Here is a 15,278-nt window from a genome sequence, read left to right as displayed (position 1 = left end):
TTTTACCCAAGCCAATTAACCTATAAAAACCTGCATGTCTTTGGAGTGTGGGAGGAAACGGGAGCAACCGGAGAAAACCCACGCGGTCACGGGGAGAACGCACAAACTCCGTACAGGTGGCACCCGTAGTCAGGATCGAACCGGGGTCTCTGGCGCTGTAAGGCTGCGAATCCACTGTGGTGCCACCATGCTGCCCCTGACACCTATATACCAGTCCACTTTCTGGATATAGCTGCTGGAGTTATTGAAGCCCCGTTGTAGGGTAGGGAGGGAGAAGTGATATCTGCGCCGTCCTACATAGAAACATAGAAAATAGGCGCAGAAGGAGGCCATTCAGCCCTTCGAGCCAGCACCGCCATTCATTGTGATCAGGGCTGATCGTCCCCTATCAATAACCCGTGCCTGCCTTCTCCCCATATCCCTTGACTCCACTAGCCCCTAGAGCTCTATCTAACTCTCTCTTAAATCCATCCAGTGACTTGGCCTCCACTGCCCTCTGTGGCAGGGAATTCCATAAATTCACAACTCTCTGGGTGAACAAGTTTTTTCTCACCTCTGCCTTAAATGACCTCCCCTTTGTTATAAGACTGTGGCCCCTGGTTCTGGACTCGCCCCACATGGGGAACATTTTTCCTGCATCTAGCTTGTCCAGTCATTTTATAATTTTATATGTTTCTATAAGATACCCCCCTCATCCTTCTAACCTCCAGTGAATACAAGCCTAGTCTTTTCAATCTTTCCTCATATGACAGTCCCGCCATCCCAGGGATCAATCTCGTGAACCTACGCTGCACTGCCTCAATCACAAGGATGTCCTTCCTCAAATTAGGAGACCAAAACTGTACACAGTACGCCAGATGTGGTCTCACCAGAGCCCTATAGTCCTGAAGCATTAATTCCATGGCTCACTTCCCCGCACTCAGCACTGATGTGATGTGGTAACCCCAGCTGTGTGCATCTCCCAAGCCACAGGAAATTTACCCCAAATCTTCTGGCCTTCACCCCTACTGAGCGTTATCTAATGAAAGAGAAATCCCTTCCTTTACAAGGCATGTTTCTCAATCTCTGAACCCCCGACCGAGTCGAAAGAAGGGGAAATCCCTCATTTATAAATCATGTTTCACCATCTCAGAACCAAACGAGATACATTAGAATTGAAGGTAGACAAAAATGCTGGAGAAACTCCGCGGGTGAGGCAGCATCTATGGAGCGAAGGAATAGGCCGAAACGCCACCTATTCCTTCGCTCCATAGATGCTGCCTCACCCGCTGAGTTTCTCCAGCATTTTTGTCTACCTTCGATTTTTCCAGCATCTGCAGTTCCATCTTATACATTGGAATTGAAGTCATCAGATTATTAGACCATGAAAAGTCTGGAGACCACACAGGTAGTCTGGAACCCTGTGCAGGGATGAACTGCAGATGCTAGTTTACACTGAAGATAGACACAAAATGCTGGAGTAACTCAGCGGGTCAGGCAGCATCTCTAACCTCTCATGCTGCCTGACCCGCTGAGTTACTCCAGCATTTTGTGTCTTTCTCCCCAAATCTATTCCTGATTTTGGTCGCTAGGTGCGACCCGTTCATTGTGAAACGACCAGAGATTGGACCAGTGGGAAAACCAGCACTACCAACAACAACAACAACAAAAAAGCATTTAGGATGGAACTGCAAGATGCTGGTTTACACCGATGATGGACACAAAAAAGACTGGATAGACTCGGTTTGTACTCGCTAGAATTTAGAAGATTGAGGGGGGATCTTATAGAAACTTACAAAATTCTTAAGGGGTTGGACAGGCTAGATGCAGGAAGATTGTTCCCGATGTTGGGGAAGTCCAGAACAAGGGGTCACAGTTTAAGGATAAGGGGGAAGTCTTTTAGGACCGAGATGAGAAAAAAGAATTTCACACAGGTAGTGGTGAATCTGTGGAATTCTCTGCCACAGAAAGTAGTTGAGGCCAATTCATTGGCTATATTTAAGAGGGAGTTAGGTGTGGCCCTTGTGGGATCAGGGGGTATGGAGAGAAGGCAGGTACAGGATACTGAGTTGGATGATCAGCCATGATCATATTGAATGGCGGTGCAGGCTCGAAGGGCCGAATGGCCTACTCCTGCACCTATTTTCTATGTTTCTATGTTTCTAAAAGCTGGAGTCACTCAGCGGGACAGGCAGCGTGCGAAGATGAGTCTCGGCCCATTCATTTTTTTTCTCCAGAGTTGCTGTCTGACCCGCTGAGTTACTCCAGCTTTTTGTGTCTATCTTTGGTCTGCAACCCTAACTGATAACGCTGTTATCTCCAGGAGATAATCTTGTTCACGTTCTCGTGAGCATTGTCAGTGGAGCCATTGTCGATACTTTCCACATCCTCGAGAGGCTCGGTGACGTGTCGCTGAATTTCTCTTCCTAAGTAAACAAGTCTAACTCCCCTCGTGCTTTAGATTCCTCGGGCACGGAGTCACCTGCGCCGCTCCCCCCCCCCCCCCCCGCTCCAGATCAGAAATAACTTCATAAGTTCATAAAGTCATAGGAGAAGTAACAGGCCATTCGGCCTATCGAGTCAACTCCGCCATTCAATCATGGCTGATCTATCTTTCCCACAGGTTGAACGTGCAAACTCCACACAGGCAACGCCGGAGGTCAGGAACGAACCCGGCTCTCGGGTGCTGCGAGGCAGCAACTCCACCAGCTGCGCCACTTTGCCGTCCATAATAATGGAGTCATTTGATCGGATATTGGCCTTTACAAAATGTCATCGCCTGCTATTTTAACACTGGTAATACCCCAGATGTTTCATAGAGCTAATTTCATTTTCTAACCCACAGAATTACTGTATCTTGTTATTTAAACGGTAGTATTAATAGTTATAGCGTCTGTGACAAAAACTATGAATAGTTATTAGGGAGGACCCAGAGGGGGGGGGGCAGTGAGAATGAAGGGAGACTGGGAGGTGGGGGGGGGGGGGGGGGGGGGGGGGGGTTACTGAGGGAAGGACGGGGGTCCGGGTATGGTGGGGTGGGGGTCTGCTGCCTCGTGCTGCCCACCCTGGCTGTGCTGCTTCCCCAGGCCGTCTCAATCCCCCCGCCCTTCTTCATTATCTTCATGTATTCATCCAATTCCTTACCGAATCGCCTCGGAGCAGAAGAGGAGAATAACCCCAGGGTCTCCCCAGCCACGATCTGTTGTCCTTCATCCCCTGATAAATCATGACCGTAAGACATAGGAGCAGAATCAGGCCATTCGGCCCATCTTGTCTCCTCCTTCATGGCCATCCAATCATGGCTGGTCTATCTTTCCCACTCAACCCCATTCTCCTGCCTTCTCCACGTGACCTTTGACTCCCTTACTGATCACGAACCTATCAACCTCCGCTTTAAAAATACCCAATGGCTCAGCCTCCACCACCGTCAGTGGCAATGAATTCCACAGATTCACCACCCTCTGGCTGAAGAAATTCCTCCACATCTTCTTTCTAAAGGTCTGGTCAATCTCGTTGCAGCGTGTAGTGCTAACGCTCTTCACTGGAATGAGCACAAAATTCATGGGAAAGAGAATCCAGGCTGGGACTGACAGCACAGGTTCAATGGGATGAATGGCAGCTCTCTCTGTTTACCGTGTGGAAACAGGCCCTTCGGCCCACTGAGTCAGTGCTGACCAGCGATCCCCGTACACCAGCGCTATTCTACATACTAGGGACAATTTTCCGAAGCAAATTAACCTATAATCTTTTTTTTATTAAACAGGGACAATGGATATTGATGAACATGTAAATATGCAAGATTATAGCCAGTAGCTCATTTCCATCTTTAGTCCCTCATCTGTACATCTTTGGAGTTTGGGAGGAAGCCTGAGCACCCGGAGAAAACCCACGCAGTCACAGGGAGAACGTACAAACTCCGTATAGACAAGAATCGGACCCGGGTCTCTGGCGCTGTAAGGCAGCAACTCTACCGCTGCGCCACCGTGCCGTGTTGTGTCGTGCTGTAGTTCTCCGAATGCTTTGGCCTACACTGCGATTATATAAACCACTCTTGGCTCGTTCCGCCTTTGGTACAGACTGTGTACTTTTAATGATTTATTTGTCAGCTGCAACTTTACGAAGAAAGAAAATCAGCCTCTTTCAAAGGAGAAGCGAGGAGCAAGTTGAGTAAATCTTTCCAAAACATTAAACATGGCTCGGGAGAAGTACAGAAACACTTTGTGAGATATAATTAGAGGTTTGGCCCAGCACTGTGTAATGCCCGAATAAATAATTACATTAGAATATCTGTAAGGATTAAGAGTGTACGAGGGAGAGCGGTCGTTGTTTAGTCCACTGGGTCAAGGCATGCTGCAGGAGCAAGTTCATCAAAGTGTGTGTAAGAAGGAACTGCAGAGGCTGGGTTAAAGCAGAGATAAACACAAAAAGCCGGAGTAACTCAGCGGGTCTCTGGAGAGAAGGAATAGGTCTCAAAGAACGGGCTGGACCCGAAATGTCACCTCTTCCTTTTCTCCAGATGTGTCGGCTTACTCGCAGAGTTAAGGGCCTGTCCCACTTCGGTGTTATTTGCGTGTAATTTACGCTACATCATTTACGCGGCACGTGATGGTGCGTGGTGACGTGCGGTCGCGCGTGACGCCCCAGGATTTTGTGATGTACAAAATCTTCGCGCGCCATCTGCGTGACACGCAAATGACACCCGAGTGGGACAGGCCCCTAACTCCAGCTTTCTGTGTCTAAAGTTAATCAAAATCAATAAAAGGCCAACAACTTGCTTTTAAATGGTACACTACCTCCAACATAGCGATGGGACACGAACGCTAGTTAAACAGAAAAGATAATTAGGATCATAAACATGATCAAATGCTTGTTCGCGGATTTTATTTGAAGAATGCAGACACAAGGAACTGCGGGGTCCGCTTTACGACGGGTTTCCGATGACCAGCTTGTACACAACAAAAGCTTTTCTCTGTACCTCGGTACACGGGACAATAAGCTAAACTCAACTACACAAAGTGCTGGAGTAACACAGCAGGTCAGGCAGCATCTGTGGAGGATATGTATTGGCGGTGAGACCCTTCTTTAGACTGATATGCATCAACTCCCCCCCCCACCCCCCCCACCCCCCACCTCACCTGTATCCACCTCTTCCGCCCCCACCTCCCTTTCTCCTATCTCCACTCCCCACCAACACAATCAGTCTGAAGGGGGGTCCCAACCTAAAACGTTATCTATCCATGTTCTCCAGAGGTGCTGCCTGACCCACTGAGTTACTCCAGCACTTTGTGTCTTCCCAACCACTTTACAATAGAGGCCAAAATGCCGTGTATCTCATTAACCATTTGCTGCACCAGTCAGCTGCCTTTCTGTGATTGAGGCACCAAGATCCCTTTCAACTCCAATCATTAGTAGTGTCTCTGCACTTTGATGCCTCTTACCAAAACGCATGGCCTCACTCTGCATAAGCTCAAAAGTCATAGGAGACAGAATTAGGCCATTCGGCCCATCAAATCTACTCCACCATTCAACCATGGTGGATTTATCTTTCCCTCTCACCCCCATTCTCCTGCCTTCGCCCCCTAACCCCCGACACGCGCACTAATGGAGAATCTGCCAATGTTCCACTTGCCCACTACCTATATCCTGTTCCAGTCACAATATCCCCGTCACATCTTATATTATTTGAAGGTTATTTGAAGAAGCTTTCTAAAGGAGGACGAGAGGGAGGTGGCGAGGTTTAGGGGGGGAATTTCAGAGCGTGGGGTTTGAAGGCACAGTCACCAAGAAGCCTGAACACAACCCTGAACATAATTTAGACACAAAAAGCTGGAGTAACTCAGCGGGCCAGGCAGCATCTCTGGAGAGAAGGAATGGGTGACGTTTCAGGTGCAGATCCGTCTTCAAATTCGACCTGAAACATCACCCGTTCCTTCTCTCCAGAGACGCTGCCTGTCCCGCTGAGTTACTCCAGCTTTTTGTGTCTATCTTCAGTTAAAACCAGCGTCTACAGTTCCTTCCTACACCTGATGGTTATTTACTGGTGGCTGTCTAGAAGTGTGGGCTTTGGACGAACATTGATCATAGTTTTGGCCAGAGGGGGACCCTTGTGATTCATGTCCAGCTGACGAACAATTATGGCAACCTCCAGATGAGGAGTGGCTGTTGGAACCAAGCATCAGAAGGCTCGGGGAAGCAAGTCCTGAGAAGATGCCAGACAAGGGGGAGTGGAGCGCTGGCTTCCCAGCTGTGAGATCAGAGCTGGAGCTGGGCCCAGCTTACTCAGTGTCCTCTCCCTGCTCCCCAACCACCAGGGAATCCACGTGAAACAACTCCGGAGCCTCCCAACCCCATCTCACAGGCCACTATTAGCCTGCTAGCCGCAGATGCAGATCTACAATCTCCAATCTCTACTCCTACGGCAACATTTATTACTTTAACCACGATCTTCTTAAACCCTTCACCCTCAGACTATCCTCGATCGGACTTTGCTGGCTTTACCTTGCACTGAACGTTATTCCCTATAAACTGTAAACGGCTCGATTGTAATCATGTGTTGTCTTTCTGCTGACTGGCCAGCACGCAACACAAAGCTTTCCACTGTGCCTCGGCACACGTGACCATAAACTAAACTGGTTTGGATCTCTGTCAAGAGCCCCATAAGTGTGACATAAACGGCTTGTCCCACTTTCACAACCTAATTCATGACCTTTTTAACTCATGGACATTGTTCATCAGGCTCGAAAATACGCCCCGACCTACTTGGTGCCACGAGTACCTACGACTAGCATCTAGTCATGGCATCAAGTAGGTCGGGGCGTTTTTCTACGACCTACCTACGACCTACCTACGACCTCATGACGACCATGCTGCGAGTATGAGTCAAAGGCAAACTCGACAGAGGTCGTGAATTAGGTCGTGAAAGTGGGACAGGCCCTTAACTCAGCAACGCGAATTAGAGCGACCTCAAACAAAGGCGCGAGGTGGGACACGTGGCTGTTGCCGTGACCTTGGAGAGGAGGTGTGGTGGATGGGAGAGGGGCAGAGGGGAAGGGGAGGGAGAGGGAGAGGGGGAGGGGGAGGGGGAGGGGGGAGAGAGAGGGGAGGGAGAGGGGGAGAGAGGGGGAGAGAAGGGGAGAGAGGGGAGAAAGGGGGGAGGGGAGGGGAGGGAGAGGGAGGGGGGGAGAGGGGAGAGAGGGGAGAGGGGATGAGAGGGGATAGAGGGGAGAGAAGGGAGAGAGGGGGAGAGAGGGGCGAGAGGGGAGAGAGGGGAGAGAGGGGAGAGGGGTGAGAGAGAGGGGAGAGAGGGGAGATAGAGGGGGAGACGGGGGGAGAGGGGAGAGAGGGGAGAGAGGGGAGAGAGAGGGGAGACAGGGGGAGAGACGGGGGAGAGGGGAGAGAGGGGAGAGAGGGAGGGGGAGAGGGAGGGGGAGAGGGGAGAGGGGGAGGGAGAGTGAGAGAGAGAGAGAGGGAGCTGGACTTCAACACTGGCCCGCCCGCACATCACACATTCCAGGCACTTGGGGACATGCAGAAGAGGAATCCGTCATTCAGCAAGCATCCCCCCCCTGTCCGAGTTATAAACTATCTCGGTTGCAAAAGCTCCTTTCGCCCACCAGCGCCGTTTGCCAAAGTCACATCAAACTATGTGCAGCACACAAATCTCCGCCCTGCTTCCCTTCCCATTTGCGAAACTCTCGTTTAAGTTTATCGTGCGGATTCCCAACAGAATAAAACAGCCTCCCTGCACCGACTCTGCCAAAAATCAATTTCCACCACTTCAGGGCTGTTATCTAATCACCTTCCAGAGGAGGCCACGAGAGTCAACGGAGGAGAAACAACTATTTCTGAAGAGAGGTCTCGACCCGTAAATGTCATCCAGAGATGCTGCCTGTCCTGCTGAGTTACTCCAGCGTTTTGTGTCCATCAGCTATTGAAACAGTGGTGGGAACTATCCCAGTTCATTCCAATTAGGTCTTGCTCAGAATTCTTAATACCAGAATAAATGGGAAAAACATAAGGAACCACAGGGATCATGGTGTGAAAGGGGAACTTTGACATTGTTTTCGGATGACGGCAAGTTAAATACTTTGGTCCCTAATATTTTGGCAGCACAGCTTCCAATTAGTGTTGCTAATCAGTATTGAAGGAGATGGGATCAGGGCTGACATTGAGTCATGCATCGAGTACAGCAAATGAAATTGTTTCGGAGCTGGATAACAATATGAGGGATGGAGAACGTTTTGGGCTCCCAGTAAGAAACCTGCTCTTTCCAGAAGCTGTAGGAGCAGAATTAGACCATTCGGCCCATCAAGTCTACTCTGCCATTCAATCGTGGCTGATCTATCTCCCCCTCGCAACCCCATTCTCCTGCCTTCTCCCCATAACCCGTCACCCGTACTATCAATCTCCGCCTTAAAAATATCCACTGACTATGCCTCCACCAGCCTATTGTGGCAATGAATTCCACAGATTCACCCCCTCATCTCCTTCCCAAAGGTGCGTCATTTTATTCTGAGGCTGTGCCCTCTAGTCCTAGACTCTCCCACTAGTGGAAACATCCTCTCCGCTTCCATTCTATCCAGGCCTATTCCAGTTGACTCCAGGCATATCCTTGAAGACTTTTCACAACCTCAGCCCCAAATAACTTTGGTGCCAATAACATTGATGTCGAGGTGACAATGCGGGAAAGGCAGCTGCCAGTTTGTGCACAGCAAGCTCTCACAAGCAGCGACGTGCAGGGATAAACACCCACAAACCACTGCTGAGCTCCCCGCCCTGCTGTCAGGCTGAAGAAGAGTCCCGACCCAAAACGTCACCCATCCTTTTTCTCCAGAGATGCTGCCTGTCCTGCTGAGTTACTCCAGTAATGTGTGTCTATCTTTGGTATCAACCAGCATCTGATAAATGCCCTGGGGTCATCTGCATGGAGTACTGTGTACAGTTTTGGTCTCCTAATTTGAGGAAGGACATCCTTGTGATTGAGGCAGTGCAGCGTAGGTTCACGAGATTGATCCCTGGGATGGCGGGACTGTCATATGTGGAAAGATTGAAAAGACTAGGCTTGCATTCACTGGAGTTTAGAAGGATGAGGGGGATCTTATAGAAACATATAAAATTATAAAAGGACTGGACAAGCTAGATGCAGGAAAAATGTTCCCAATGTTGGGCGAGACCAGAACCAGGAGCCACGGTCTTAGAATAAAGGGGAGGTCATTTAAGACTGAGGTGAGAAAAAAACTTTTCACCCAGAGAGTTGTGAATTTGTGGAATTCCCTGCCACAGAGGGCAGTGGAGGCCAAATCACTGGATGAATTTAAGAGAGAGTTAGATAGAGCTCTAGGGGCTAGTGGAGTCAAGGGATATGGGGAGAAGGCAGGCACGGGTTATTGATAGGGGACGATCAGCCATGATCACAATGAATGGCGGTGCTGGCTCGAAGGGCCGAATGGCCTCCTCCTGCACCTATTTTCTATGTCTATGTCTACGTCTATGAATCTAGCAGTAAAGACAAGGCTGTGTAGTCTGATCCAAAACTTCAGCCTTCCCTTTGCACTGGGCTGGAGTGGGACTCGAACCCACTGCCTTGTCACGGGTTGAGGAGACTATGCAACCGGTGTGGATGTAGACGTGGCCCGTGCATGACCCTTAGAAGGATTGATGGACAGATCGGTCGTGGGCTCCAAGTCCATAACTCAATGTAGAAAGTAGAACAGTACAGCACAGGGAACAGGCCCTTCGGCCCACAATGCCCAGGCTGTACACAACACCAAGTCCAAGTCCTATCCGCCTGCACATAATCGATATCACCCTCCATATCTATATAGAACATATAGAATAGGTGCAGGAGTGGGCCATTCGGTCCTTGAGCCAGCACCGCCATTCAATATGATCATGGCTGATCATCCAAAATCAGTTCCCAGTTCCGGCTGTTTCCCCTATATCCCTTGATTCCATTAGCCCGAAGAGCTAAATCTAACTCCCTCTTGAAAACGTTCAGTCAATTTCCCTCTACTGCCTTCTGTGGCAAAGAATTCCACAGATTCACAACTCTCCGGGTGAAAAGGTATTTCCTCATCTCAGTCCTAAATGGCCTACCCCTTATTCTTATACTGTGACCCCTGGTTCTGGACTCCCCCAACATGGGGGACATTTTTTCTGCATGTACCCTGTCCTTCTTATGCCCCCTTCGGTCATGTCTGACCATGGGTGTCTCCAGGGTGCTATTCCCTGTATGGAGGACGCCTGTGTGCGTGACTTTGTTTAACGTGGGGAGACTGGTGCACAGACAGCCTCCACACGGTCCTTGACAGATCTGGGTCAGGATCCAGTGGCATGGAGTCCAAGACGACCAGAGACCCTTTTCTGCTGCAGCCTTCATCCGCCTTCCCAGCCGTTGTGACGTTAGCTCCACTAAGGTCAGCCATCGTCCTCCGCCTGTTCCATCGTTGAGGTCTTGGTTGGATTGGCTCTTTGTCAGAGATCTCCCCCTCAACCTTACCGCCATGGGTGACCCTACCAGGAGCATCGCTCCAGACGGCATCGCTCTCAGGATCTCAGGTCCACACAAGCTTCTCCACCACGACAAGGTGACAATCCACCCTGTCCAATCCTCTAAGAATTGTATGTGTTTCTATAAGATCTCCTCTCATCCTAAATTCCAGCGAATACAAGCCCAGTCGATCTATTGTTTCATCATACGTCAGTCCCACCATCCCAGGAATTAACCTGGTGAACCTACGCTGCACTCCCTCAATAGCAATAATGTCCTTCCTCAAATTAGGAGACCAAAATTGCACACAATACTCCAGGAGCGGTCTCACCAGGGCCCTGTACAACTGCAGTAAGACTTCCTTGCTCCTAATCTCAAATCCTCTCGCAATGAAGGCCAACATGCCATTGGCTTTCTTCACTGCCTGCTGTACCTGCATGCTCACTTTCAGTGACTGATGTACAAGCACACCCAGGTCTCGTTGCACCTCCCCTTTTCCTAATCTGACACCATTCAGATACTAATCTGCCTTCCTGTTCTTGCCACCAAAGTGGATAACCTCTCAATTATCCACATTATACTGCATCTGCCATGCATCTGCCCACTCACCCAACCTAACTAAGTCACCCTGCAGCCTCATAGCATCCTCCTCGCAGCTCACACTGCCACCTAGCTTTGCGTCATCCACAAACTTAGATATGTTACATTTAATTCCCTTGTCTAAATCGTTAATATATACTGTAGACAACTGGGGTCCCAGCACCGAGCCTTGCGGCACCCCACTAGTCACTGCCTGCCATTCTGAAAAGGACCCGTTAATTCCTACTTATTGCTTCCTGTCAGCCAACCAGTTCTCTATCCATGTCAATACCCTACCCCCAATAAAATGTGCTCTAATTTTGCACACAGATCTCTTGTTAGGGACCTTGTCAAAGACTTTTTGAATGTCCAGATACACCACACCCACTGGCTCTCCCTTATCCATTCTACTTGTTACATCCTCAAAAATATTCCAGAAGATCAGTCAAGCATGATTTCCCCTTCATAAATCCATGCTGACTTTGACCGATCCCATCACTGCTTTCCAAATGAGCTGCTATAACATCTTCAATAATCGACTCAAGCATCGTCCCCACTACCGACGTAACTGGTCCATACTTCCCCGTTTTCTCCCTTCCTCCCTCCTTTCTTAAAAAGTGGGGTTACATTGGCTACCCTCCAGTCTACAGGAACTGATTGAGAGTCGAGAGAACATTGGAAAATGATCCCCAATGCATCCAATATTCTAGGGCGACCTCCTTGAGTACTCTGGGATTCAGACCATCAGGCCCTGGGGATTTATCTGCCTTCAGTCCCAACAGTTTACCCAACACCATTTTTTGACTAATGTGGATTCCCTTCAGTTCCTCCCTCCCACTAGATCCTCAGTCCCCTAGTGACTTTGGTCCTATCTTCACTAAGGAAGACAGAACCAAAGTACTCGTTTAACTGTTCTGCCATTTCCTCGTTTCCCAACATAAATTCACCCGTCTCTGACTAAGGGACCTACATTCATCTTCACTAATCTTTTCCTTTTACGTACCTATAGAGACTTTTACAGTCAGTTTTTATATTTCCCGCAAACTTTCTTTCATGCCTGTCCACAATTCTCCTAAAGCCAGAGAGGGGAGAGGGGGGAGAGAGGGGGAGAGGGGGGAGAGAGGGGGAGAGAGGGGATGGGGGGGATGGGGATATTGCAGTAGGATATCTCTGCCTTCATGGACATTGGGACATCATTCGTGTTTACACACTCCAGCCAACTGATGAAGCTTCAAGATCACTGCCACATTGTGAGAATCAGATCCACCGGATTGAAAGTAGTTTATATCCCCACAGTCACATCTGTGATGTAATCAAACAGCAGGCCATGTTTAACACAGTAGGGTCCAACAAACACTAATAACTGCCTCATATCCCAGGGTGGGGCAGGTCTGAAGAAGGGTCCCGACCCGAAACATGGCCTATCCATGTCCTCCACAGATGCTGCCTGACCCGCTGAGCTACTCCAGCCCTCTGTGTTTTCCTCACATCCCATCCCAGACTGACGACCCAAGTGGTTTGGAGTTGCTGTCTTTGTGTAACATTGCTAACCATCCCCAAGTTAACTCCACCGATGAGTTCCCAACACCGTGCCAGCGTGCACTCGGTTTAATGCCTGGTGTAAACGGCAGGACCCGTGGATGTTACCTGGCCTCTCCCAGTCTGTGCTGTGAGGGACAGCATGGACTACGGGGGCTGGAGAGTGGCCCCGACCATCCGGGCCCAAGATAGAGCCGGCAGCCTGAATCTCAGCAGCTCGCGGCCAATCCCCACATAGGGCCCCAGGCCCACAACACCCAGGACCCACTACACCCAGGGCCCACTACACCCAGGGCCCACTACACCCAGGGCCCACTACACCCAGGGCCCACTACACCCAGGGCCCACAACACCCAGGGCCCAGGCCCACAACACCCAGGGCCCACAACACCCAGGGCCCACTACACCCAGGGCCCACAACACCCAGGGCCCACAACACCCAGGGCCCACTACACCCAGGGCCCACAACACCCAGGGCCCAGGCCCACAACACCCAGGGCCCACAACACCCAGGGCCCAGGCCCACAACACCCAGGGCCCACTACACCCAGGGCCCACTACACCCAGGGCCCACTACACCCAGGGCCCACAACACCCAGGGCCCACTACACCCAGGGCCCACAACACCCAGGGCCCACAACACCCAGGGCCCACTACACCCAGGGCCCAGGGCCCACTACACCCAGGGCCCACTACACCCAGGGCCCACTACACCCAGGGCCCACTACACCCAGGGCCCACTACACCCAGGGCCCACTACACCCAGGGCCCACAACACCCAGGGCCCACAACACCCAGGGCCCACTACACCCAGGGCCCGGGCCCACTACACCCAGGGCCCACTACACCCAGGGCCCACAACACCCAGGGCCCAGGGCCCACTACACCCAGGGCCCAGGGCCCACTACACCCAGGGCCCACAACACCCAGGGCCCACTACACCCAGGGCCCACTACACCCAGGGCCCACTACACCCAGGGCCCACTACACCCAGGGCCCACTACACCCAGGGCCAGGAACTGTCAGCATGGCCAATACTGCTGCTTGCCCACTCCATACAGAGACTGGAATGAAAGGATAGAGAATGTGATCACGGAAACCAGATTACAGTTTCATTCTGAAAGTCCGACTCGGTTAAGAAACAGCTAAATGACATTATATGGGCTCTTGTGAGACACACCCATGCACCCACACACGCATACACCCACATGCACACACCGTGACACACGCGTGTGTGCACACACACACCCCTGCATGCACAAGCTCACACATACGCAGACAGAGATACACGCACACTGACTCGCAAGACACACACACTCACGTCCAGGGTTGGAGACCCACACAGCCACACATGTGCACACATAGTTATACAGGCAGACACAGGCACACAGATACGCATTGTGCACAGACAAGTAGACCACACACACACACACACACACACACACACACACACACGCACACACACACGCACACACACACAGGCAGAGAGACAGAATAGTGCGTACATCCATACACACACCAGCAGTAAATCGATGCCAGCATGCCATGACACCTTGTATGCACATGAGCCAAGCCCCAGACTAGAGTATAGAACCAGCCAGGCGACAGACAGCCTGTGCTGTTGCACGCACCTTCAGCCCTGACTACCAGACACAAAACCACCAAGGAACATCTCGACCCGAGAAGGTCGGGCTGTGGAGCTGGACGTACAGAGGCCCAGCGGACGTGAGCAGATCTAGAAGCTAGTTCAAAGTACCGGTGTCTCAGCTCAACCCCAGGCTGTCACACCAGCAGAAACCGCAGCTCAGAACCCAGGCACAGTTTCACTCAGAGACACGTCGCTCGTGAAGATAGACAGGCATCAGGTAGCAGGTTCTGACTCAAACTTTCGGACAGAAAGTTTCACAAATAACAAGTCGAAAGAAGCAAAGCCCATAACCATTAACCGAAACGGTACAGGAATGAGAGCGACAGAGAGAGAGAGAGAGAGAGAGAGAGAGAGACAGAGAGAGAGAAGCAGTACCTTTCTTAAATGACCATCTCTTCATCCAGAACTTAGAAAAGGACGGCCAGGAGTTGTTCAGGGGGGAGTCAGCCATTTAAAAGGTTTCGAGTTACTTTCAAACAAGCCCCAGGAACGGCGTAGATTCAGGCGGAGAGTGGAGCAGAGAGTGGAGCTCGATATCCGAACAGCTTAGAGGGCAGAGAGTTGTGAGTGGGAGGAGAGAGAGAGAGAGAGTGTGCTGTCACATTCGAGCAGGGAGCCAGCAGCTGAGGCCAGAGGAAAAAAGCTGCGGTTTTACAGTCGTTCAAAACAGGACTGGGGCTGGTGGATGGAGGGGGAGAGGGGGAGAGGGGGGAGGAGAGGGGGAGAGAGGAGAGGGGAGAGGGGGAGAGGGGGGGGAAGATTTGGAGAGAGGGGGTAGAGGGGGGAGAGGGGGAGAGGGGAGAGAGGGTAGAAGGGGGAGAGGGGGAGAGGGGGAGAGGGGGAGAGGGGGGAGGGTGGGAGAGAGGGGGAGAGGGTAGAGGGGGGGAGGGGGAGAGGGGGGAGAGGTGGGAGAGGGAGAGGGGGGAGAGGGGAGGAGGGGAGAGGGGAGCGAGAGGGGGGATGAGGGGGGAGAGGGAGGAGAGAGAGGAGGGGGCGAGGGGAGAGGGAGGAGGGGGAGAGGGGGGAGAGAGGGGAGAGAGAGGG

At 51.2% G+C, this 15,278-nt stretch overlaps 1 protein-coding gene across 2 annotated transcripts in view; it reads right to left on the bottom strand.

Annotated features, from left to right (window-relative positions):
* Positions 1-14,801, bottom strand: part of arhgef18 (Rho/Rac guanine nucleotide exchange factor 18) — a 150,778-nt gene extending 135,977 nt beyond the window's left edge. For both annotated transcript variants that reach the window (XM_033046983.1, XM_033046984.1), the window contains exon 1: positions 14,610-14,801. In XM_033046983.1, coding sequence (XP_032902874.1) covers positions 14,610-14,685 — 76 coding nt within the window. In that variant the 5' untranslated portion in view covers positions 14,686-14,801. The remainder of the gene's footprint in view (positions 1-14,609) is intronic.
* Positions 14,802-15,278: the final 477 nt, after the last annotated feature.

Source organism: Amblyraja radiata, chromosome 29 (assembly GCF_010909765.2).
Source record: "Amblyraja radiata isolate CabotCenter1 chromosome 29, sAmbRad1.1.pri, whole genome shotgun sequence".
NCBI classification, from domain to species: domain Eukaryota; kingdom Metazoa; phylum Chordata; class Chondrichthyes; order Rajiformes; family Rajidae; genus Amblyraja; species Amblyraja radiata.
This window is presented reverse-complemented; position numbering and strand designations above follow the sequence as displayed.